The following is a 23,463-nucleotide window of genomic DNA, read 5'->3' on the forward strand; positions in this document are numbered from 1 at the left end:
GTTTCAAACCAACAGCTTGTTAGCCACTCCTAATGTTTTGGGCCTGTTCCACTCCCATGTTTTGGGCCTGTTCCACTCCCATGTTTTGGGCCTGTTCCACTCCCATGTTTTGGGCCTGTTCCACTCCCAATGTTTTGGGCCTGTTCTAACCCCAATGTTTTGGGCCTGTTCTAACCCCAATGTTTTGGGCCTGTGCCACTCCCAATGTTTTGGGCCTGTTCTAACCCCAATGTTTTGGGCCTGTTCCACTCCCAATGTTTTGGGCCTGTGCCACTCCCAATGTTTTGGGCCTGTTCCACTCCCAATGTTTTGGGCCTGTTCCACTCCCAATGTTTTGGGCCTGTTCCACTCCCAATGTTTTGGGCCTGTGCCACTCCCAATGTTTTGGGCCTGTCCCACTCCCAATGTTTTGGGTCTGTTCTAACCCCAATGTTTTGGGCCTGTGCCACTCCCAATGTTTTGGGCCTGTGCCACTCCCAATGTTTTGGGCCTGTTCTAACCCCAATGTTTTGGGCCTGTTCTAACCCCAGTGTTTTGGGCCTGTTCCACTCCCAATGTTTTGGGCCTGTTCTAACCCCAATGTTTTGGGCCTGTTCTAACCCCAATGTTTTGGGCCTGTTCTAACCCCAATGTTTTGGGCCTGTGCCACTCCCAATGTTTTGGGCCTGTGCCACTCCTAATGTCTTGGGCCTGTGCCACTCCCAATGTTTTGGGCCTGTGCCACTCCCATGTATAATATAATATAATAATATACGCCATTTAGCAGACGCTTTTTGGGCCTCCAAAGCGACTTACAGTCATGTGTACATACATTCTACGTATGGGTGGTCCCGGGGCCTGTTCCATCGAACCCACTACCCTGGCGTTACAAGCGCCATGCTCTACCAACTGAGCTACAGAAGGACCACGTCTTGGGCCTGTGCCACTCCTAATGTTTTGGGCCTGTCCCACTCCCAATGTTTTGGGCCTGTGCCACTCCCAATGTTTTGGGCCTGTTCCACTCCCAATGTTTTGGGCCTGTGCCACTCCCAATGTTTTGGGCCTGTGCCACTCCCAATGTTTTGGGCCTGTTCCACTCCCAATGTTTTGGGCCTGTTCCACTCCCAATGTTTTGGGCCTGTCCCACTCCCAATGTTTTGGGCCTGTTCCACTCCCAATGTTTTGGGCCTGTTCTAACCCCAATGTTTTGGGCCTGTTCTAACCCCAATGTTTTGGGCCTGTTCTAACCCCAATGTTTTGGGCCTGTTCTAACCCCCAATGTTTTGGGCCTGTGCCACTCCCAATGTTTTGGGCCTGTGCCACTCCCAATGTTTTGGGCCTGTTCCACTCCCAATGTTTTGGGCCTGTTCCACTCCCAATGTTTTGGGCCTGTCCCACTCCCAATGTTTTGGGCCTGTTCTAACCCCAATGTTTTGGGCCTGTTCTAACCCCAATGTTTTGGGCCTGTTCCACTCCCAATGTTTTGGGCCTGTTCCACTCCCAATGTTTTGGGCCTGTTCCACTCCCAATGTTTTGGGCCTGTTCCACTCCCAATGTTTTGGGCCTGTTCCACTCCCAATGTTTTGGGCCTGTTCCACTCCCAATGTTTTGGGCCTGTTCCACTCCCAATGTTTTGGGTCTGTTCTAACCCCAATGTTTTGGGCCTGTGCCACTCCTAATGTTTTGGGCCTGTTCTAACCCCAATGTTTTGGGCCTGTTCTAACCCCAATGTTTTGGGCCTGTTCTAACCCCAATGTTTTGGGCCTGTTCTACTCCTAATGTTTTGGGCCTGTTCCAACCCCAATGTTTTGGGCCTGTGCTTTGTCTCTTGAGTGTTCTGACGTCAGAGAAATGGTTTACCATGTTATTGTCACGAGAACTCACTACAGTCAACGTGGGGTGAAGTAGATACAGTAACAAACCAACAACTACTGGAATGTCACATTCAGCCTTCAAATGCCTTTAGCAGCATTACATCAAGTAAAAAAAAACACTCACAAATTGCTTCCTTATGTCTGCTGAATACAACCGGTAGACCTTACTGTGAAATGCTGAATACAACAGGTAGACCTTACCGTGAAATGCTGAATACAACAGGTAGACCTTACCGTGAAATGCTGAATACAACAGGTGTAGTAGACCTTACTGTGAAATGCTGAATACAACAGGTAGACCTTACCGTGAAATGCTGAATACAACAGGTAGACCTTACCGTGAAATGCTGAATACAACAGTAGACCTTACCGTGAAATGCTGAATACAACAGGTGTAGTAGACCTTACCGTGAAATGCTGAATACAACAGGTAGACCTTACTGTGAAATGCTGAATACAACAGGTAGACCTTACTGTGAAATGCTGAATACAACCGGTAGACCTTACTGTGAAATGCTGAATACAACAGGTAGACCTTACCGTGAAATGCTGAATACAACAGGTAGACCTTACTGTGAAATGCTGAATACAACAGGTGTAGTAGACCTTACCGTGAAATGCTGAATACAACAGGTAGACCTTACCGTGAAATGCTGAATACAACAGGTAGACCTTACTGTGAAATGCTGAATACAACAGGTAGACCTTACTGTGAAATGCTGAATACAACAGGTAGACCTTACTGTGAAATGCTGAATACAACAGGTAGACCTTACTGTGAAATGCTGAATACAACAGGTAGACCTTACTGTGAAATGCTGAATACAACAGGTAGACCTTACCGTGAAATGCTGAATACAACAGGTAGACCTCACTGTGAAATGCTGAATACAACAGGTAGACCTTACTGTGAAATGCTGAATACAACAGGTAGACCTTACCGTGAAATGCTGAATACAACCGGTAGACCTTACCGTGAAATGCTGAATACAACAGGTAGACCTTACCGTGAAATGCTGAATGTATTTATATAGCCCTTCGTACATCAGCTGATATCTCAAAGTGCTGTACAGAAACCCAGCTAAAACCCCAAACAGCAAGCAATGCAGGTGTAGAAGCACGGTGGCTAGGAAAAACTCCCTAGAAAGGCCAAAACCTAGGAAGAAACCTAGAGAGGAACCAGGCTATGTGGGGTGGCCAGTCCTCTTCTGGCTGTGCCGGGTGGAGATTATAACAGAACATGGCCAAGATGTTCAAATGTTCATAAATGACCAGCATGGTCGAATAATAACAAGGCAGAACAGTTTAAACTGGAGCAGCAGCACAGTCAGGTGGACTGGGGACAGCAAGGAGCCATCATGGTCGTCGTCCTGGGGCACGGTCCTTGGGCTCAGGTCCTCCGAGAGAGAGAAAGAAAGACCTTTACTGATTCTGACAGCAGATCTATCAGCTTGCTGCCAGCTCTTAGCAAACTGTTGGAAAAAAAAGTTTGACCAAATACAATGCAATTTCTCTGTAAACAAATTAATAACAGACTTTCAGCATGCTTATAGAGAAGGGCACTCAACATGTCCTGCACTGAGGACAAGTATATTAGAGGGTCTAGTTTGAGAAACAGATGCCTCACAAGTCCTCAACTGGCAGCTTCATTAAATAGTACCCACAAAACACCAGTCTCAACGTCAACAGTGAAGAGGTGACTCCGGGATGCTGGCCTTCTAGGCAGAGTTCCTCTGTTCTAGAGTTCTAGGCCATTGGTTGTATTTAGACATTTGCAAAAGGCAAAACAGACAGCCGCAACCAACCATAGAAATATAACCCATAGATGGTAATTCCCATTCAAGTCAGGACTGGCAGCCATAGAAATATAACCCATAGATGGCAGTTCCCATTCAAGTCAGGACTGGCAGCCATAGAAATATAACCCATAGATGGTAGTTCCCATTCAAGTCAAGACTGGCAGCCATAGAAATATAACCCATAGATGGTAGTTCCCATTCAAGTCAAGACTAGCAGCCATAGAAATATAACCCATAGATGGTAGTTCCCATTCAAGTCAAGACTAGCAGCCATAGAAATATAACCCATAGATGGTAGTTCCCATTCAAGTCAAGACTAGCAGCCATAGAAATATAGTGTACCCATGAGTTTAATAGACAAATTACCAGGTTCCACAACTCTTCTATTGATTATATGTCTACGGCCATAACACAACAAGGTGTATATTTGGCATGCATGCTGGGCCAACTGTAGGCAACCGGTAATCATGCTGGGCCAACTGTAGGCAACCGGTAATCATGCTGGGTCAACTGTAGGCAACCGGTAATCATGCTGGGCCAACTGTAGGCAACCGGTAATCATGCTGGGCCAACTGTAGGCAACCGGTAATCATGCTGGGCCAACTGTAGGCAACCGGTAATCATGCTGGGCCAACTGTAGGCAACCGGTAATCATGCTGGGCCAACTGTAGGCAACCGGTAATCATGCTGGGCCAACTGTAGGCAACCGGTAATCATGCTGGGTCAACTGTAGGCAACCGCAATCATGCTGGGCCAACTGTAGGCAACCGGTAATCATGCTGGGCCAACTGTAGGCAACCGGTAATCATGCTGGGTCAACTGTAGGCAACCGGTAATCATGCTGGGCCAACTGTAGGCAACCGGTAATCATGCTGGGCCAACTGTAGGCAACCGGTAATCATGCTGGGTCAACTGTAGGCAACCGGTAATCATGCTGGGCCAACTGTAGGCAACCGGTAATCATGCTGGGCCAACTGTAGGCAACCGGTAATCATGCTGGGCCAATTGTAGGCAACCGGTAATCATGCTGGGCCAACTGTAGGCAACCGGTAATCATGCTGGGCCAATTGTAGGCAACCGGTAATCATGCTGGGCCAACTGTAGGCAACCTGTACTCATGCTGGGACAACTGCAGGCAACCGGTAACCATACTGGGCCAACTGTAGGCAACCGGTAATCATGCTGGGCCAATTGTAGGCAACAGGTAATAATGATGGTCCAACTATAGGCAACTGGTAATCATGCTGGGCCAATTGTAGGCAACCGGTAATCATGCTCTGCCAACTGTAGGCAACCGGTAACCATGCTGGGCCAACTGTAGGCAACCTGTACTCATGCTGGGACAACTGCAGGCAACTGGTAATCATGCTGGGCCAATTGTAGGCAACCGGTAATCATGCTCTGCCAACTGTAGGCAACCGGTAATCTTGCTGGTCCAACCGGTAATCATGCTGGGCCAACTGGTAATCATGCTGGGCCAACTGGTAACTGATAATCATGCTGGTCCAACTGGTAACTGATAATCATGCTGGGCCAACTGGTAACTGATAATCATGCTGGGCCAACTGGTAACTGATAATCATGCTGGTCCAACTGGTAATCATGCTGGTCCAACTGGTAACTGATAATCATGCTAGGCCAACTGGTAACTGATAATCATGCTGGTCCAACTGGGAACTGGTAATCATGCTGGGCCAACTGGTAACTGATAATCATGCTGGTCCAACTGGTAACTGATAATCATGCTGGGCCAACTGGCAACTGATAATCATGCTGGTCCAACTGGTAATCATGCTGGTCCAACTGATAATCATGCTGGTCCAACTGATAATCATGCTGGTCCAACTGATAATCATGCTGGTCCAACTGATAATCATGCTGGTCCAACTGGTAATAATGCTGGTCCAACTGGTAACTGCCAAAATAAAGGTAACAGTTGAGTAAATGATGGCTACAAATAATAGGTTATGGTCTGCGGTGAATTTTCAAACTATCTCTGATTCAGATGACCATCCTACCCATGCTAGATTACGGAGACATAATTTATAGAGTGGCAGGTAAGGGTGCTCTCGAGCAGCTAGATGTTCTTTACCATTCTGCCATCAGATTTGCCACCAATGCTCCTTATAGGACACATCACTGCACTCTATACTCCTCTGTAAACTGGTCATCTCTGTATACCCTTTGCAAGACCCACTGGTTGATGCTTATTTATTAAACCCTCTTAGGCCTCACTCCCCCCTATCTGAGATATCTACTGCAGCCTTCATCTTCCACATACAACACCCGTTCTGCCAGTCACATTCTGTTAAAGGTCCACAAAGCACACACATCCCTGGGTCGCTCCTCTTTTCAGTTCGCTGCAGCTAGCGACTGGAACGAGCTGCAACAAACACTCAAACGGGACAGTTTTATCTCAATCTCTTCATTCAAAGAATCGTGGACACTCTTGCTGACAGTTGTGGCTGCTTTGCTTGATGTTTTGTTGCCTCTACCTTCTTGCCCTTTGTGCTGTTGTCTGTGTCCAGTAATGTTTGTACCATGTTTTGCGCTGCTACCATGTTGTGTTGCTACCATGTTGTGTTGCTACCATGTTGTGTTGGTACCATGTTGTGTTGGTACCATGTTGTGTTGCTGTCATGTTGTGTTACTACCATGCTGTGTTGTCATGTTGTGTTGCTGCCATGCTGTGTTGGTACCATGTTGTGTTGGTACCATGTTGTGTTGCTACCATGTTGTGTTGGTAGCATGTTGTGTTGCTACCATGTTGTGTTGGTACCATGTTGTGTTGCTACCATGTTGTGTTGGTACCATGTTGTGTTGGTACCATGTTGTGTTGCTACCATGTTGTTGTCATGTTGTGTTGCTACCATGTTGTTGTCATGTTGTGTTGCCACCATGTTGTGTTGCTACCATGTTGTTGTCATGTTGTGTTGCCACCATGTTGGTGTTGGTACCATGCTATGTTGCTACCATTCTGTGTTGTCATGTTGTGTTGCTGCCATGTTGTGTTGCTACCATGTTGTTGTCATGTTGTGTTGCTACCATGTTGGTGTCATGGTACCATGCTATGTTGCTACCATTCTGTGTTGTTGTGTTGCTGCCATGTTGTGTTGCTACCATGTTGTTGTCATGTTGTGTGGCTACCATGTTGGTGTTGGTACCATGCTATGTTGCTACCATTCTGTGTTGTCATGTTGTGTTGCTGCCATGTTGTGTTGCCACCATGTTGGTGTTGGTACCATGCTATGTTGCTACCATTCTGTGTTGTTGTGTTGCTGCCATGCTGTGTTGTTGTCTTCGGTCTCTCTTTATGTAGTGTTGTGTTCTCTCGTCGTGATGTGTGTTTAATCCTATATTATTATTATTACTTTTAATCCCAGCCCCCGTCCCCACAGGAGGCCTTTTGCCTTCTGGTAGGCCGTCATTGTAAATAAGAATTTGTTCTTAACTGACTTGCCTAGTTAAATAAAGGTTAAATCATCTTTATTTAAATTTTTTAAATCCTGGCATGGTTTAGGTCCACTTGTAGAATGTATGTCAAGGAGTATTGAAGCTGTTCTGGCAGCTCACTGTGTCCCAGCACCCTTTAAGACACTACGTTGGGTAATCCTTCCTTTTGGCAGTTTCCTGTATGTGCTTGTGATCACATTTAATCCACAGTTATTTTTGAGAAACTATTGATCCTCTGTGACTAAATTTTGCTCTGTGGTGTATTTTGAACATTGAGAGCGGGCTCCTGTGGTTGCCCCCAGAATCCTCCTGTGTTTGCCCCCAGAATCCTCCTGTGTTTGCCCACCCGCTGACTCACACAATTGACCAGTCACAGCCAGATTTTATTATGCATTTATATATATATATTAAAGTTAATCAGTTAACCAATCAAGGCTGGACCCCACAGTTGCCCCCAGAATCCTCCTGTGATTGACAGTTGCAGTAAGAGGTTGAAAGTGAAACGATATGGGGAATTACCTTCAACTAAATGTGTGGAATAAACACAGGTAGACACTACACCGGGCAGGCCAAGGCTCTGAGGCTCCCATCGATGTGTTTAAGGAGGCTGTTCAACTGAAACCCAAGGCCAGTAACATGTCGGACTTTGTGAACTATTCTGAGCATCAGTTGCTGACACCAGTGTGAGGGTTAAAGTGGGGGTTGTAGTGGCTGTGCGTGTGTGCCTCCAGTCCACTAGACCCACCCACAGGAATGAGTGACCAGCCAGCCACTAGGAGTAGTTTGTTTGACAAGCTACACCTCCAATGTTGTGAAATAACTTTGCTTATAGCTGTTGCTCTCCTCTCCCAGTTCAGACCCCCCCCCCCCACAGTTTGAGTGAGATGCCCAGGTCAGATCCATTTCTGGGTGTAGCTCTATGCATTTTCTGACGGCTGGGATGTGGAGGTAGCGTTTTATCTTCAGTCAGAGTTTGGTTGAAAGGTTGAGGTCTTTCTGTGAGGAGGGTAGAGAGGGTATAGCGTCTCCTATCGGGACCTTGGATCTGTGAACAGAGGACAGAGCAGGATTCCTATAGTGACACATGGTCCAGAGTGACAGGGACATCTGCTGCAGCGCCAGCCCAGGGACAGGGAGAGGAAAGGGGGGGGGACACTGGGGCGCTGGACATTCCTTTCACAGGGGTGCGGAGGGAGCAGATATTCTGGGATACCGCTGCCAGCACTTCGCAGGGAGACGTGTTTCTGCAGCGTTTTTCGAAAGCAGAATTTCTTCGGGAAGTGAACTGTGAACTCTTAAAGGTGTTACTGTTGGATCGAGGAAGTAGGGAGGGACACGTTTGGTTTTCCTTTCGCCTCGTCCTCAACGTGATTAGGTATGAAGGTGTTAGTTGGCTGGTCCTTTAAAGTCCTGGATCCAGTTTCCTCCCAGTCATCCTGACCCGTCGCCTGCCGGAGCTGAGAGAGTTGGATCAGAGAGAGAGATATAGAGACCAACTGGATCAGAGAGAGAGATATAGAGACCAACTGGATCAGACAGAGAGATATAGAGACCAACTGGATCAGAGAGAGAGATATAGAGACCTACTGGATCAGAGAGAGAGATATAGAGACCTACTGGATCAGAGAGAGAGATATAGAGACCTACTGGATCAGAGAGAGAGATATAGAGACCAACTGGATCAGAGAGAGAGATATAGAGACCTACTGGATCAGAGAGAGAGATATAGAGACCTACTGGATCAGAGAGAGAGATATAGAGACCTACTGGATCAGAGAGAGAGGCCTAGTACCACAGAGAGGAACGTCAGAGAATCGTAGATCGTTAGAGGATCCTCAGTCTTTACGACCAGATCTTTCTTAATGTAACTCACTGTACATGGGCAAGGAACTACTTTCTTAACGTAACTCACTGTACATGGGCAAGGATCTACTTTCTTGGTCCTCCACTGAAAGCCAAACAACACCTAAACGGATGAATATTTTTATGAGGCACCTCCTTGTAGCAGAGATGGGCCAGGACCAAACCAAGCAGCAGGTAGAGAAAGGCTTAAAGCTGTATCAGGCCAATCAGACTGACAAAGCCCTGCATGTCTGGACCAAGGTGCTGGAGAAGACCTCAGACCCCGGGGGGAAGTTCAGAGTGCTGGGCTGTCTCATCACCGCCCACTCTGAGATGGGGAAGTATAAAGAGATGCTCAAGGTAAAACAGAGAGAGAGAGTCCCTGTCAAATTCACTAGCCATGTTGAAATAGATGTTTTCTAATTTCTCATCAGTTCAACATACTGTTATTGAAGTGTTGAGATGTTAGCTATTTGGGCAGCATGTCACACAGTTGTAGACACATTCCACATCCTGATTGAACAGTTGATATTAGGCATTAGTCGAGTTAGACAAAAAACTATTTCATAGGATAGACTTTGTAGTATGATCCTCTGATATCCTCCAAGTCCTGTATGTATTATGTAAAGGATATCAAATCAAATCAAATGTATTTATATAGCCCTTCGTACATCAGCTGATATCTCAAAGTGCTGTACAGAAACCCAGCCTAAAACCCCAAACAGTGTCCATATTTTGGGATTATAACGCAGCACTATCAATTTTATAGCAGCAAAGGGTTGGAACTGAAATTATTTTCCAATCGTTTTGTTCTGAACATAAAAAGCTTGTAAGTGCCAACCAACAAAATAATGTCATGAACCGGTTCGAAAAACGAAACAAAAAGTACCGGTTTATATCTTTACTTTCTATTCCTTTTTTTAACCTGAAATCAACAGTTGTTTACATTTATCTCATTAAATTACTTCATGAAGCAGGCAAGCTAGTTGTTTAGACCAATCAGTGCAGGTGGAGGTGGTCAGCTAGTTGTTTAGACCAATCAGTGCAGGTGGAGGTGGTCAGCTAGTTGTTTAGACCAATCAGTGCAGGTGGAGGTGGTCAGCTAGTTGTTTAGACCAATCAGTGCAGGTGGAGGTGGTCAGCTAGTTGTTTAGACCAATCAGTGCAGATGAAGTCGGCCAGCTAGTTGTTCAGATGCATGATGGACACACAAGTGTAGTCTATGGAGCAAGACTCAACTGACATTTTGCAGGTGAGGAGAGAGCAAGAAGTGGTTGAGGAGGAGGCTTGTAGTGTTAAAGGGTAGCTTCCGTCCCTCTCCTCGCCCCAACCTGGGCTCGAACCAGGGACCCTCTGCACACATCAACAACAGTCACCCACGAAGCATCGTTACCCATCGCTCCACAAAAGCCGCGGCCCTTCGCAGAGCAAAGGGGGAACAACTACTTCAAGGTCTCAGAGCGAGTGACGTCACTGATTGAAACGCTATTAGCTCTCACCCCGCTAACTAGCTAGCCATTTCACACCGGTTACTCTGGGCATCTTGTTATGACATCATCACCTGAATTAGGTCCACAGAATTATACCTAAAAGAGGAGTGGCTTCTATGGAGGAACGTTGCATAGCTAGCTAGCTAACACGCTTGTGTGTGCAGAGCAGCAACAACATACGGACTCAACTCCAGTCACTTTAATCATGGAAAATGTATGGAAAAAATGTATCACTAGCCACTCTAAACAATGCCACTTAATATAATGTTTACATGCCCTGTATTGCTCATCTCATATGTATATACTGTACTCTATACCATCTACTGCATCTTGTTTACATACCCTACATTACTCATCTCATATGTATATACTGTACTCTATACCATCTACTGCATCTTGTTTACATACCCTACATTACTCATCTCATATGTATATACTGTACTCTATACCATCTACTGCATCTTGTTTACATACCCTACATTACTCATCTCATATGTATATACTGTACTCTATACCATCTACTGCATCTTGTTTACATACCCTACATTACTCATCTCATATGTATATACTGTACTCTATACCATCTACTGCATCTTGTTTACATACCCTACATTACTCATCTCATATGTATATACTGTACTCTCTACCATCCACTGCATCTTGCCTATGCCGTTCTATACCATCACTCATTCATATGTCTTTATGTACATACTCTTTATCCCCTTACACTTGTAAAGGTAGTTGTTGTGGAATTGTTAGGTTAGATTACTCATTGTTATTACTGCATTGTCGGAACGAGAAGCAAAAGCATTTCACTACACTCACATTAACATCTGCTAACCATGTATATGTGACAAAATAAGATTTGATTTGAACTAAAAACACTTCCTTTGTGTAGTTAATAAATCCAACATGAAACATGATAACTAGGCCTGTAGTATCCTTAACTAGCATTTGAAAAGGTGAATTCGTTCTTCTCTAGCTAATAAATCATCTCTCTTCCTATTTTCTGAATAATAATTGTAATGTCTGGTCAGTAGCCTGTGCTTCAGAGGGGGGAGGGGCATGTAGCCTACACACACACGGGCAAAGATTTTCAGGTGACAGGCAGACACTGGAATAAGTTACTGAGTGACAGAGTGAGGGCTTTGCATAGGTGCTTTGTTGCATTTTTTTTGTGGGTCTGAAAAAATTGCCTGGAATGAAAAAGACGGTTCTGTTCCGGAACAGTATGGATCACTTTCGTACCCGGTTCCATTTCTGTTCTTATGCGGATTTTCAGTTCTGTTCCTTGAACCGGTTCCAAGAATGCATGGGGTTTTAAACTGAAATGGCAGTAAATCTGCTGTGAGGTTGTGTGGAGAGATATGATGAGTGGATGCTGCTGTTGTCATTAATTTAATGTGTCATCCACCACGATGAATGATCGAGATACGTTCTCCAGCTCTTCCATTGCAGTATTTCAACAATGATCAAAGAACATGGTGTTGTTTCAAACCTCTCCTCCTGGGATTATCCATAGAAATAGATCGGACTAGAATAGACAAAGCCCCTCAGACCATGTCTGAGTATATAATATCTGACTGTAGTACATTCTATTTCTATGGCGTTATCTAAACTGAACCCTGAGGAGCATCAGGGGGTTAATGTGTGGCTTCCACAGGATACAGGCGACTGGGGGCACAGAGAAAGCCTTGCAACCAGAGCTCGGATGTGGGCCTTGTTGACATAAAACTCCCTACTCTCTCCTGTACGCACTGCTTAATGAATACTTCATTAAGTTAGTTACCGGGCCCCAAAACGGGAGACTGTGAAGTAAAACTTGAACTTCTGTAACTTCTTAACTCTTATGTGTTAAGGGTGACTAAATTGTTCTATATATTTAGGTACATGACATAATTTTATAAATAACAATATTCCATTACTTCTATCCTATCAAAAGGTTTTGTTTTGTAACTGCGAGGCCAGTCCCCCAGCTACAGATTAGGCCTAGTGATGGACAGAAAAGCACTTTCAATAGAGATCTGTCAAGATGGCATATAGTTTTAGTTACAGTATCTACATTGTGTTTATGGTGTTAGTGATCTACATTGTGTCCATAGTGTTAGTTATCTACATTGTGTCCATAGTGTTAGTTATCTACATTGTGTTTATGGTGTTAGTGATCTACATTGTGTCTATAGTGTTAGTTATCTACAATGTGTCTATAGTGTTAGTTATCTACATTGTGTCCATAGTGTTAGTGATCTACATTGTGTTTATGGTGTTAGTGATCTACATTGTGTCTATAGTGTTAGTTATCTACAATGTGTCCATAGTGTTAGTGATCTACATTGTGTCCATAGTGTTAGTTATCTACATTGTGTCCATAGTGTTAGTTATCTACATTGTGTTTATGGTGTTAGTGATCTACAATGTGTCTATAGTGTTAGTTATCTACATTGTGTCCATAGTGTTAGTGATCTACATTGTGTCCATAGTGTTAGTTATCTACATTGTGTCCATAGTGTTAGTTATCTACATTGTGTTTATGGTGTTAGTGATCTACAATGTGTCTATAGTGTTAGTTATCTACATTGTGTCCATAGTGTTAGTTATCTACATTGTGTCTATAGTGTTAGTTATCTACATTGTGTCTATAGTGTTAGTGATCTACATTGTGTCCATAGTGTTAGTTATCTACATTGTGTCCATAGTGTTAGTTATCTACATTGTGTCTATAGTGTTAGTTATCTACATTGTGTCTATAGTGTTAGTGATCTACATTGTGTCCATAGTGTTAGTTATCTACATTGTGTTTATGGTGTTAGTTATCTACATTGTGTCCATAGTGTTAGTGATCTACATTGTGTCCATAGTGTTAGTTATCTACATTGTGTCTATAGTGTTAGTTATCTACATTGTGTCTATAGTGTTAGTGATCTACATTGTGTCTATAGTGTTAGTGATCTACATTGTGTCCATAGTGTTAGTTATCTACATTGTGTCTATAGTGTTAGTTATCTACATTGTGTCTATAGTGTTAGTGATCTACATTGTGTCCATAGTGTTAGTGATCTACATTGTCTCCAGTGTTAGTTATCTACATTGTGTCTATAGTGTTAGTTATCTACATTGTGTCTATAGTGTAAGTGATCTACATTGTGTCTATAGTGTTAGTGATCTACATTGTGTCCATAGTGTTAGTGATCTACATTGTGTCTATAGTGTTAGTTATCTACATTGTGTCCATAGTGTTAGTGATCTACATTGTGTCTATAGTGTTAGTGATCTACATTGTGTCCATAGTGTTAGTGATCTACATTGTGTCTATCGTGTTAGTTATCTACATTGTGTCTATAGTGTTAGTGATCTACATTGTGTCCATAGTGTTAGTTATCTACATTGTGTCTATAGTGTTAGTTATCTACATTGTGTCCATAGTGTTAGTGATCTACATTGTGTCTATAGTGTTAGTGATCTACATTGTGTCCATAGTGTTAGTGATCTACATTGTGTCTATCGTGTTAGTTATCTACATTGTCTCCAGTGTTAGTTATCTACATTGTCTCCAGTGTTAGTTATCTACATTGTCTCCAGTGTTAGTTATCTACATTGTGTCTATAGTGTTAGTTATCTACATTGTCTCCAGTGTTAGTTATCTACATTGTCTCCAGTGTTAGTTATCTACATTGTCTCCAGTGTTAGTTATCTACATTGTGTCTATAGTGTTAGTTATCTACATTGTGTTTATGGTGTTAGTTATCTACATTGTGTCCATAGTGTTAGTTATCTACATTGTGTCTATAGTGTTAGTTATCTACATTGTGTCTATAGTGTTAGTTATCTACATTGTGTCTATAGTGTTAGTTATCTACATTGTGTCCAGTGTTAGTTATCTACATTGTGTCCATAGTGTTAGTTATCTACATTGTGTCTATAGTGTTAGTTATCTACATTGTGTCCATAGTGTTAGTTATCTACATTGTGTCTATAGTGTTAGTTATCTACATTGTGTCTATAGTGTTAGTTATCTACATTGTGTCCATAGTGTTAGTTATCTACATTGTGTCTATAGTGTTAGTTATCTACATTGTGTCTATGGTGTTAGTTATCTACATTGTGTCTATGGTGTTAGTGATCTACATTGTGTCTATAGTGTTAGTTTTATATGTTATTATTATTATATTATTATTATTATATATATTATGTTGTGTCCATAGTGTTAGTTATCTACATTGTGTCTATGGTGTTAGTTATCTACATTGTGTCTATAGTGTTAGTTATCTACATTGTGTCTATAGTGTTAGTTATCTACATTGTGTTTATGGTGTTAGTTATCTACATTGTGTCTATAGTGTTAGTTATCTACATTGTGTCTATAGTGTTATCTACATTGTGTCCATAGTGTTAATTAACTACATTCAATCCATAGTGTTAGTTATCTAGATTTGGTCTACATTGTTAGTTATCTACATTGTGTCTATAGTGTTAGTTATCTACATTGTGTCTATAGTGTTAGTTATCTACATTGTGTCCATAGTGTTAGTTATCTACATTGTGTCTATAGTGTTAGTTATCTACATTGTGTCTATGGTGTTAGTTATCTACATTGTGTCTATGGTGTTAGTGATCTACATTGTGTCTATAGTGTTAATTATCTACATTGTGTCTATAGTGTTAGTTATCTACATTGTGTCTATAGTGTTAGTTATCTACATTGTGTCTATAGTGTTAGTTATCTACATTGTGTTTATGGTGTTAGTTATCTACATTGTGTTTATGGTGTTAGTTATCTACATTGTGTTTATGGTGTTAGTTATCTACATTGTGTTTATGGTGTTAGTTATCTACATTGTGTCTCCAGTGTTAATTATCTACATTGTGTCTCCAGTGTTAATTATCTACATTGTGTCTATAGTGTTAATTATCTACATTGTGTCTTTAGTGTTAGTTGTCTACATTGTGTCTATAGTGTTAATTATTAATGATTAATTATCTACATTGGGCCGACCTATTTTGGCCAAATAGTCCTTCATCCAAATCGTTCTTCATCCTCTCTCTCTCTCTCTCCTCCGTCAGTATGCCTTGGCCCAGATAGACACAGCCAGGGAGATGGAGGACCCAGACTACCTGACTGAGGGCTACCTGAACCTGGCTAGGAGCAACGAGAAGCTGTGTGACTTCCAGAAGACTGTGTCCTACTGTAAGACCTGCCTGAACATGCAGGGAACTACTGTCAGTCTGCAACTTAACGGACAGGTGGGTCTCAGCAATAATATACAATAATATTATAATACTGTAATACATGCTGTTTCGCCTTATTTCCTGTTGCCAAACAACACAGGACACATACATAATGGTGGCAGAAAACAAAACAACAATAAACAACACGTTCTTACAGTAAGAGACAAAACAATAGGAAAATAAAGAGAATGGGACCTCTGGGACGTCTGGGACGTCTGGGACGTCTGGGACCTCTGGATGTCTGGGACGTCTGGGACCTCTGGATGTCTGGGACCTCTGGATGTCTGGGACCTCTGGATGTCTGGGACGTCTGGGACCTCTGGGACGTCTGGGACCTCTGGGACCTCTGGATGTCTGGGACCTCTGGATGTCTGGGACCTCTGGATGTCTGGGACCTCTGGATGTCTGGGACCTCTGGGACCTCTGGATGTCTGGGACCTCTGGATGTCTGGGACCTCTGGGATCTCTGGGACCTCTGGGATCTCTGGGACCTCTGGGATCTCTGGGACCTCTGGATGTCTGGGACGTCTGGATGTCTGGGACGTCTGGGACCTCTGGATGTCTGGGACGTCTGGGACCTCTGGATGTCTGGGACCTCTGGATGTCTGGGACCTCTGGATGTCTGGGACCTCTGGGACCTCTGGATGTCTGGGACCTCTGGATGTCTGGGACCTCTGGGACCTCTGGATGTCTGGGACCTCTGGGACCTCTGGGATCTCTGGATGTCTGGGACCTCTGGATGTCTGGGACCTCTGGATGTCTGGGACCTCTGGATGTCTGGGACCTCTGGATGTCTGGGACCTCTGGATGTCTGGGACCTCTGGGACCTCTGGATGTCTGGGACCTCTGGGACCTCTGGATGTCTGGGACCTCTGGATGTCTGGGACCTCTGGATGTCTGGGACCTCTGGATGTCTGGGACCTCTGGATGTCTGGGACCTCTGGATGTCTGAGACCTCTGGGACCTCTGGACGTCTGCGTACATCTGGGTTTACTGAATAAAATGCCACAATGCAAATGAAGTCAAGGCCTTTACGACTTCTGCCTTTATGACCTCTGCCTCTACTTGTGTTTCCAGGTGTGTCTGAGCATGGGCAACGCGTTCCTGGGCGTCAGTGTGTTCCAGAAGGCTCTAGAGAGCTATGAGAAGGCCCTGCGCTACGCCCACAACAACGATGACAAGATGCTGGAGTCTAGAGTCTGCTGCAGCCTGGGGAACTTCTACATCCAGCTCAAGGTAAAGTGTCGACAGTATGTCTATTATGACGTTCTGAGAAAATGTCCTATATTTGTTATTACATTGGTAAAAATAGTCTTTCGAAGTATTATCAATTCTCAGAAGAGTCCTCCTTCAATTCAACAAATGCATTTTGGTGCAAAGGCTGAGTGAGCCACATAGGCCCTGGTCAGAGGCCTGTTGTATTCAGGCCTGGTAGAGGCCTGTGTAGTAGTGTGTTTTGTCCCCTACACTGGTCCCAGACTAACTGTGTTGTCCCTAGTACAGTTGTTATTGTAGTTATGTTGTATTGTAGCCTGGTAGAGGTCTGTTGTATTCTAGCTTGGTGGAGGCCTGCCTGTGTAGTCGAGGCCTGGGTCTAGCCTGGTAGAGGCCCTGTTGTATTCTAGCTTGGTGGAGGCCTGCCTGTGTAGTCGAGGCCTGGGTCTAGCCTGGTAGAGGTCTGTTGTATTCTAGCTTGGTGGAGGCCTGCCTGTGTAGTCGAGGCCTGGGTCTAGCCTGGTAGAGGTCTGTTGTATTCTAGCTTGGTGGAGGCCTGCCTGTGTAGTCGAGGCCTGGGTCTAGCCTGGTAGAGGCCCTGTTGTATTCTAGCTTGGTGGAGGCCTGCCTGTGTAGTCGAGGCCTGGGTCTAGCCTGGTAGAGGTCTGTTGTATTCTAGCTTGGTGGAGGCCTGCCTGTGTAGTCGAGGCCTGGGTCTAGCCTGGTAGAGGCCCTGTTGTATTCTAGCTTGGTGGAGGCCTGCCTGTGTAGTCGAGGCCTGGGTCTAGCCTGGTAGAGGTCTGTTGTATTCTAGCTTGGTGGAGGCCTGCCTGTGTAGTCGAGGCCTGGGTCTAGCCTGGTAGAGGTCTGTTGTATTCCGTTTTGACACGTGAGATTTGTCCCAGTAATCCCTAGATTCCAACAAGTGGATTGGTTTCAATCAGGTCCAGATTAGCCGGCGTCCGGAGAATGAAAGTTGAATCTGCTCGCCCTAATAATACAGGACAGACTAAACTCTCAGCGGTCATTAATTAAATCGCCGGTTAGAATATTATGGCACCAAGTTAGAACGCTTATAAAGAGGTCAAGTTTATATCAAAACTGTAGTGTTGCTGATCCGGACTGCTAAATCTGGCTGTAGACCAAGTGTGTGTTTCACAGAGCTGCCCTCTTTTAGCAAGGACTCCCTTGTGAAAGAGAGATTCTGACCCGAATGGGATAACATGGTTCAATTAAATAAAAGTTCAATTCAATTTTTAAAATGGACGCCGGCTCCTCACGGCAGCGTAGCCTAGTGGTTAGAGCGTTGAGAACAAGGCAGTTAACCCACTGTTCCCTGGTAGGCCGTCATTGAAAATAAGAATTTGTTAGGGTTAGGGTTAGGGACTTGCCTAGTTAAATAAAGGTAAAATACATTTCAAAAAACTCATCCATCTGTTCTGTTTCCTCCCATCAGGACTATGAGAAAGCCCTGTTCTTCCTGTGTAAATGATGTCATGTCCTCCCATCAGGACTATGAGAAAGCCCTGTTCTTCCTGTGTAAATGATGTCATGTCCTCCCATCAGGACTATGAGAAAGCCCTGTTCTTCCTGTGTAAATTATCTGTTATGTCCTCCCATCAGGACTATGAGAAAGCCCTGTTCTTCCTGTGTAAATGATGTCATGTCCTCCCATCAGGACTATGAGAAAGCCCTGTTCTTCCTGTGTAAATGATGTCATGTCCTCCCATCAGGACTATGAGAAAGCCCTGTTCTTCCTGTGTAAATTATCTGTTATGTCCTCCCATCAGGACTATGAGAAAGCCCTGTTCTTCCTGTAAATGATCTGTTATGTCCTCCCATCAGGACTATGAGAAAGCCCTGTTCTTCCTGTAAATGATCTGTTATGTCCTCCCATCAGGACTATGAGAAAGCCCTGTTCTTCCTGTAAAATGATGTTATGTCCTCCCATCAGGACTATGAGAAAGCCCTGTTCTTCCTGTAAATGATCTGTTATGTCCTCCCATCAGGACTATGAGAAAGCCCTGTTCTTCCTGTAAATGATCTGTTATGTCCTCCCATCAGGACTATGAGAAAGCCCTGTTCTTCCTGTAAATGATCTGTTATGTCCTCCCATCAGGACTATGAGAAAGCCCTGTTCTTCCTGTAAATGATCTGTTATGTCCTCCCATCAGGACTATGAGAAAGCCCTGTTCTTCCTGTAAATGATCTGTTATGTCCTCCCATCAGGACCATGAGAAAGCCCTGTTCTTCCTGTAAATGATCTGTTATGTCCTCCCATCAGGACTATGAGAAAGCCCTGTTCTTCCTGTGTAAATTATCTGTTATGTCCTCCCATCAGGACTATGAGAAAGCCCTGTTCTTCCTGTAAATGATCTGTTATGTCCTCCCATCAGGACTATGAGAAAGCCCTGTTCTTCCTGTAAATGATGTTATGTCCTCCCATCAGGACTATGAGAAAGCCCTGTTCTTCCTGTGTAAATGATCTGTTATGTCCTCCCATCAGGACTATGAGAAGGCCCTGTTCTTCCCGTGTAAAGCGGCTGAGCTGGTGAATGACTACGGTAAAGGCTGGAGTCTGAAGTACAGGGCCATGAGCCAGTACCACATGTCTGTAGCCTACAGGAAACTGGACCGTCTGCCTGATGCCATGGAGTGCTGTGAGGTAACGTTTATTAGTGTTTAGTATTAGTGGCATTGTTCAGTCATCCAGTGAGTTATTATGTATTACCTACATTCCCAGAGATGATACGAGACTAGATACTGCTGTAAACGAGGGTTGGTGTCGACTCCATTTCCATTGCAAAAATTGCAAAAATCGCTGAAGCTGTAGACTTATATTTGGCTCACTAACTTTAAACATAAGCTATCTGAGCAGCTAAACCGATCGCTGCAGCTGTAAATAGCCCATCTGTAAATAGCCCATCCAACTACCTACCTCATCCCCATATTGTTTTTTAAAAACTTTACTGCTCTTTTGCACACCAGCATCTCTACTTGCTCATCATCATCTGCTCATCTATCACTCCAGTGTTAATTTGCTAAATTGTAATTACTTCGCTACGATGGCCTATTTATTACCTTACCTCACGTCATTTACACGCACTGTATATTGATATTCTTTTTTTTCTCTATTGTGTTATTGACTGTACGATTGTTTATTCCATGTGTAAATCTGTGTTGTATGTGTCGCACTGCTTTGCTTTATCCTGGCCAGGTCGCAGTTGTAAATGAGAACTGGTTCTCAACTGGCCTACCTGGTTAAATAAAGGTGAAATAAAATAAATAAAATAATTCAGAAGGTCAACGGAAAGTTCAATTAAAAGGTGACGGTAGTGGTAGGTGAGTTCAGAAACCACTGTGATATACTCTGCTATTCTGTACCATGTGCAACTCAATATTAGTGTTCTTAATGTTTTCTACACTTAGTTGTGTGTCTTTGTGTTAGAGAGTGACAGACCGTATCAGTGACAGGTGCGGCCGGCATACCAGGCAGTATAGTATGTCTTTGTGTTGTACGATCTTAGACCTCTGGGTATAAATATGCTGCCTCTGGTTTAAAGTGTTCATTAACACAGAGGGGACAGAGTTAACTGTAATACTTTACTGGAGAGACAGAGAAATACCTTGATGTCACTGCTAAGGACTGCAGGAGTGGTGGTGGTTGGGTAGTAGCAGAGCAGTGGGGAGGGGTATCCCAAATGACCATAGCCCTGTAGGGCTCTATATAGGGAATATGGTTCCATTTGACCATAGCCCTGTAGGGCTCTATATAGGGAATAGGGTTCCATTTGACCATAGCCCTGTAGGGCACTATATAGGGAATAGGGTTCCATTTGACCATAGCCCTGTAGGGCACTATATAGGGAATAGGGTTCCATTTGACCATAGCCCTGTAGGGCACTTTGACCATATAGGGAATAGGGTTCCATTTGACCATAGCCCTGTAGGGCACTATATAGGGAATAGGGTTCCATTTGACCATAGCCCTGTAGGGCACTATATAGGGAATAGGGTTCCATTTGACCATAGCCCTGTAGGGAACTATATAGGGAATAGGGTTCCATTTGACCATAGCCCTGTAGGGAACTATATAGGGAATAGGGTTCCATTTGACCATAGCCCTGTAGGGCACGATATAGGGAATAGGGTTCCATTTGACCATAGCCCTGTAGGGCACTATATAGGGAATAGGGTTCCATTTGACCATAGCCCTGTAGGGAACTATATAGGGAATAGGGTTCCATTTGACCATAGCCCTGTAGGGCACTATATAGGGAATAGGGTTCCATTTGACCATAGCCCTGTAGGGCACTATATAGGGAATAGGGTTCAATTTGACCATAGCCCTGTAGGGCTCTATATAGGGAATTGGGTTCCATTTGACCATAGCCCTGTAGGGCACTATATAGGGAATAGGGTTCCATTTGACCATAGCCCTGTAGGGCACTATATAGGGAATAGGGTTCCATTTGACCATAGCCCTGTAGGGCACTATATAGGGAATAGGGTTCCATTGGGGACTGAAATGGGGAGTGTTGTTTCAGATTTATCACCTCTGTTCTGCTGAATAGATTTAGCTCCAACATATTTCATTCATCCTGTCATAGTTAGAATACATCCGACCAAGGAAATAATTCATCCTGGAGTAAAAACAATAGCAGCCCTCAGTTAGCAGCCCTCAGTTAGCAGGCCTCAGTTAGCAGGCCTCAGTTAGCAGCCCTCAGTTAGCAGGCCTCAGTAAGCAGCCCTCAGTTAGCAGCCCTCAGTTATCAGCCCTCAGTTAGCAGGCCTCAGTTAGCAGGCCTCAGTTAGCAGCCCTCAGTTAGCAGTCCTCAGTTAGCAGGCCTCAGTTAGCAGGCCTCAGTTAGCAGCCCAATCAGCCCTCAGTTATCAGCCTTCAGTTAGCAGCCCTCAGTTAGCAGCCCTCAATTAGCAGCCCTCAGTTAGCAGCCCTCAGTTAGCAGCCCTCAGTTAGCAGCCCTCAGTTAGCAGCCCTCAGTTAGCAGCCCTCAGTTAGCAGCCCTCAGTTAGCAGCCCTCAGTTAGCAGCCTTCAGTTAGCAGCCCTCAGTTATCAGCCTTCAGTTAGCAGGCCTCAGTTATCAGCCTTCAGTTAGCAGGCCTCAGTTAGCAGGCCTCAGTTAGCAGGCCTCAGTAAGCAGGCCTCAGTAAGCAGGCCTCAGTTAGCAGGCCTCAGTTAGCAGGCCTCAGTTAGCAGGCCTCAGTTAGCAGCCCTCAGTTAGCAGCCCTCAGTTAGCAGGCCTCAGTAAGCAGCCCTCAGTTAGCAGGCCTCAGTAAGCAGGCCTCAGTTAGCAGCCCTCAGTTAGCAGCCCTCAGTTAGCAGCCCTCAGTAAGCAGCCCTCAGTTAGCAGCCCTCAGTTAGCAGCCCTCAGTTAGCAGGCCTCAGTTAGCAGGCCTCAGTTAGCAGCCCTCAGTTAGCAGGCCTCAGTAAGCAGCCCTCAGTTAGCAGTCCTCAGTAAGCAGTCCTCAGTTAGCAGTCCTCAGTTAGCAGTCCTCAGTTAGCAGTCCTCAGTTAGCAGTCCTCAGTTAGCAGTCCTCAGTTAGCAGGCCTCAGTAAGCAGGCCTCAGTAAGCAGGCCTCAGTTAGCAGTCCTCAGTTAGCAGTCGTCAGTTAGCAGCCCTCAATTTGCAGCCCTCTTTTAGCAGGCCTCAGTTAGTATTCCTCAGTTAGCAGCCCTCAGTTAGCAGCCCAATCAGCCCTCAGTCATCAGCCCTCAGTCAGCAGTCCTCAGTTAGCAGTCCTCAGTTAGCAGTCCTCAGTTAGCAGCCCTCAGTTAGCAGTTCTCAGTTAGCAGCCCTCAGTCATCAGCCCTCAGTCAGCAGTCCTCAGTTAGCAGTCCTCAGTTAGCAGTCCTCAGTTAGCAGCCCAATCAGCCCTCCGTTATCAGCCCTCAGTTAGCAGGCTTCAGTTAGCAGCCCAAGCAGCCCTCAGTTACCAGCCTTCAGTTAGCAGGCCTCAGTTATCAGCCTTCAGTTAGCAGGCCTCAGTTACCAGCCCATAGTTAGCAGCCCTCAGTTGAGCCCTCAGTAATGGACATTCAGTTAGCCCCCTGTAATGGTAGGACTGGCAAGCCAATGATCTGGCAAGCCAACACCATCCCTCTGTCATAAGCTACCTATAACACCATCCTAGTTACTGTCTATACACCCATCACCATCACACCATCCTATATAACTACTGTCTATACACACCATCCTCCTATATATCACACCATCCTACTTCTATACACACCATCCTATATAACTACTGTCTATACATACACCATCCTATATAACTACTGTCTATACACACCATCCTATATAACTACTGTCTATACACACCATCCTGTATAACTACTGTCTATACACACCATCCTATATAACTACTGTCTATACACACCATCCTATATAACTACTGTCTATACACACCATCCTATATAACTACTGTCTATACACACCATATATAACTACTGTCTATACATACACACCATCCTATATAACTACTGTCTATACACACCATCCTATATAACTACTGTCTATACACACCATCCTATATAACTACTGTCTATACACACCATCCTATCC

At 44.4% G+C, this 23,463-nt stretch overlaps 1 protein-coding gene across 1 annotated transcript in view; it reads left to right on the top strand.

Moving 5' to 3' along the window:
* The first annotated feature begins 8,048 nt into the window (after positions 1 to 8,048).
* The window catches only part of rapsn (receptor-associated protein of the synapse, 43kD), a 29,600-nt gene continuing 14,185 nt past the window's right edge, over positions 8,049 to 23,463 (top strand). Inside the window, exons 1-4 of the mRNA XM_052466945.1 lie at positions 8,049 to 9,307; positions 15,499 to 15,678; positions 16,741 to 16,899; positions 19,385 to 19,543. Coding sequence (XP_052322905.1) covers positions 9,023 to 9,307; positions 15,499 to 15,678; positions 16,741 to 16,899; positions 19,385 to 19,543 — 783 coding nt within the window. The 5' untranslated portion in view covers positions 8,049 to 9,022. The remainder of the gene's footprint in view (positions 9,308 to 15,498; positions 15,679 to 16,740; positions 16,900 to 19,384; positions 19,544 to 23,463) is intronic.

The sequence above is a fragment of the Oncorhynchus keta genome, chromosome 17 (genome assembly GCF_023373465.1).
Source record: "Oncorhynchus keta strain PuntledgeMale-10-30-2019 chromosome 17, Oket_V2, whole genome shotgun sequence".
In the NCBI taxonomy this organism is placed as follows: domain Eukaryota; kingdom Metazoa; phylum Chordata; class Actinopteri; order Salmoniformes; family Salmonidae; genus Oncorhynchus; species Oncorhynchus keta.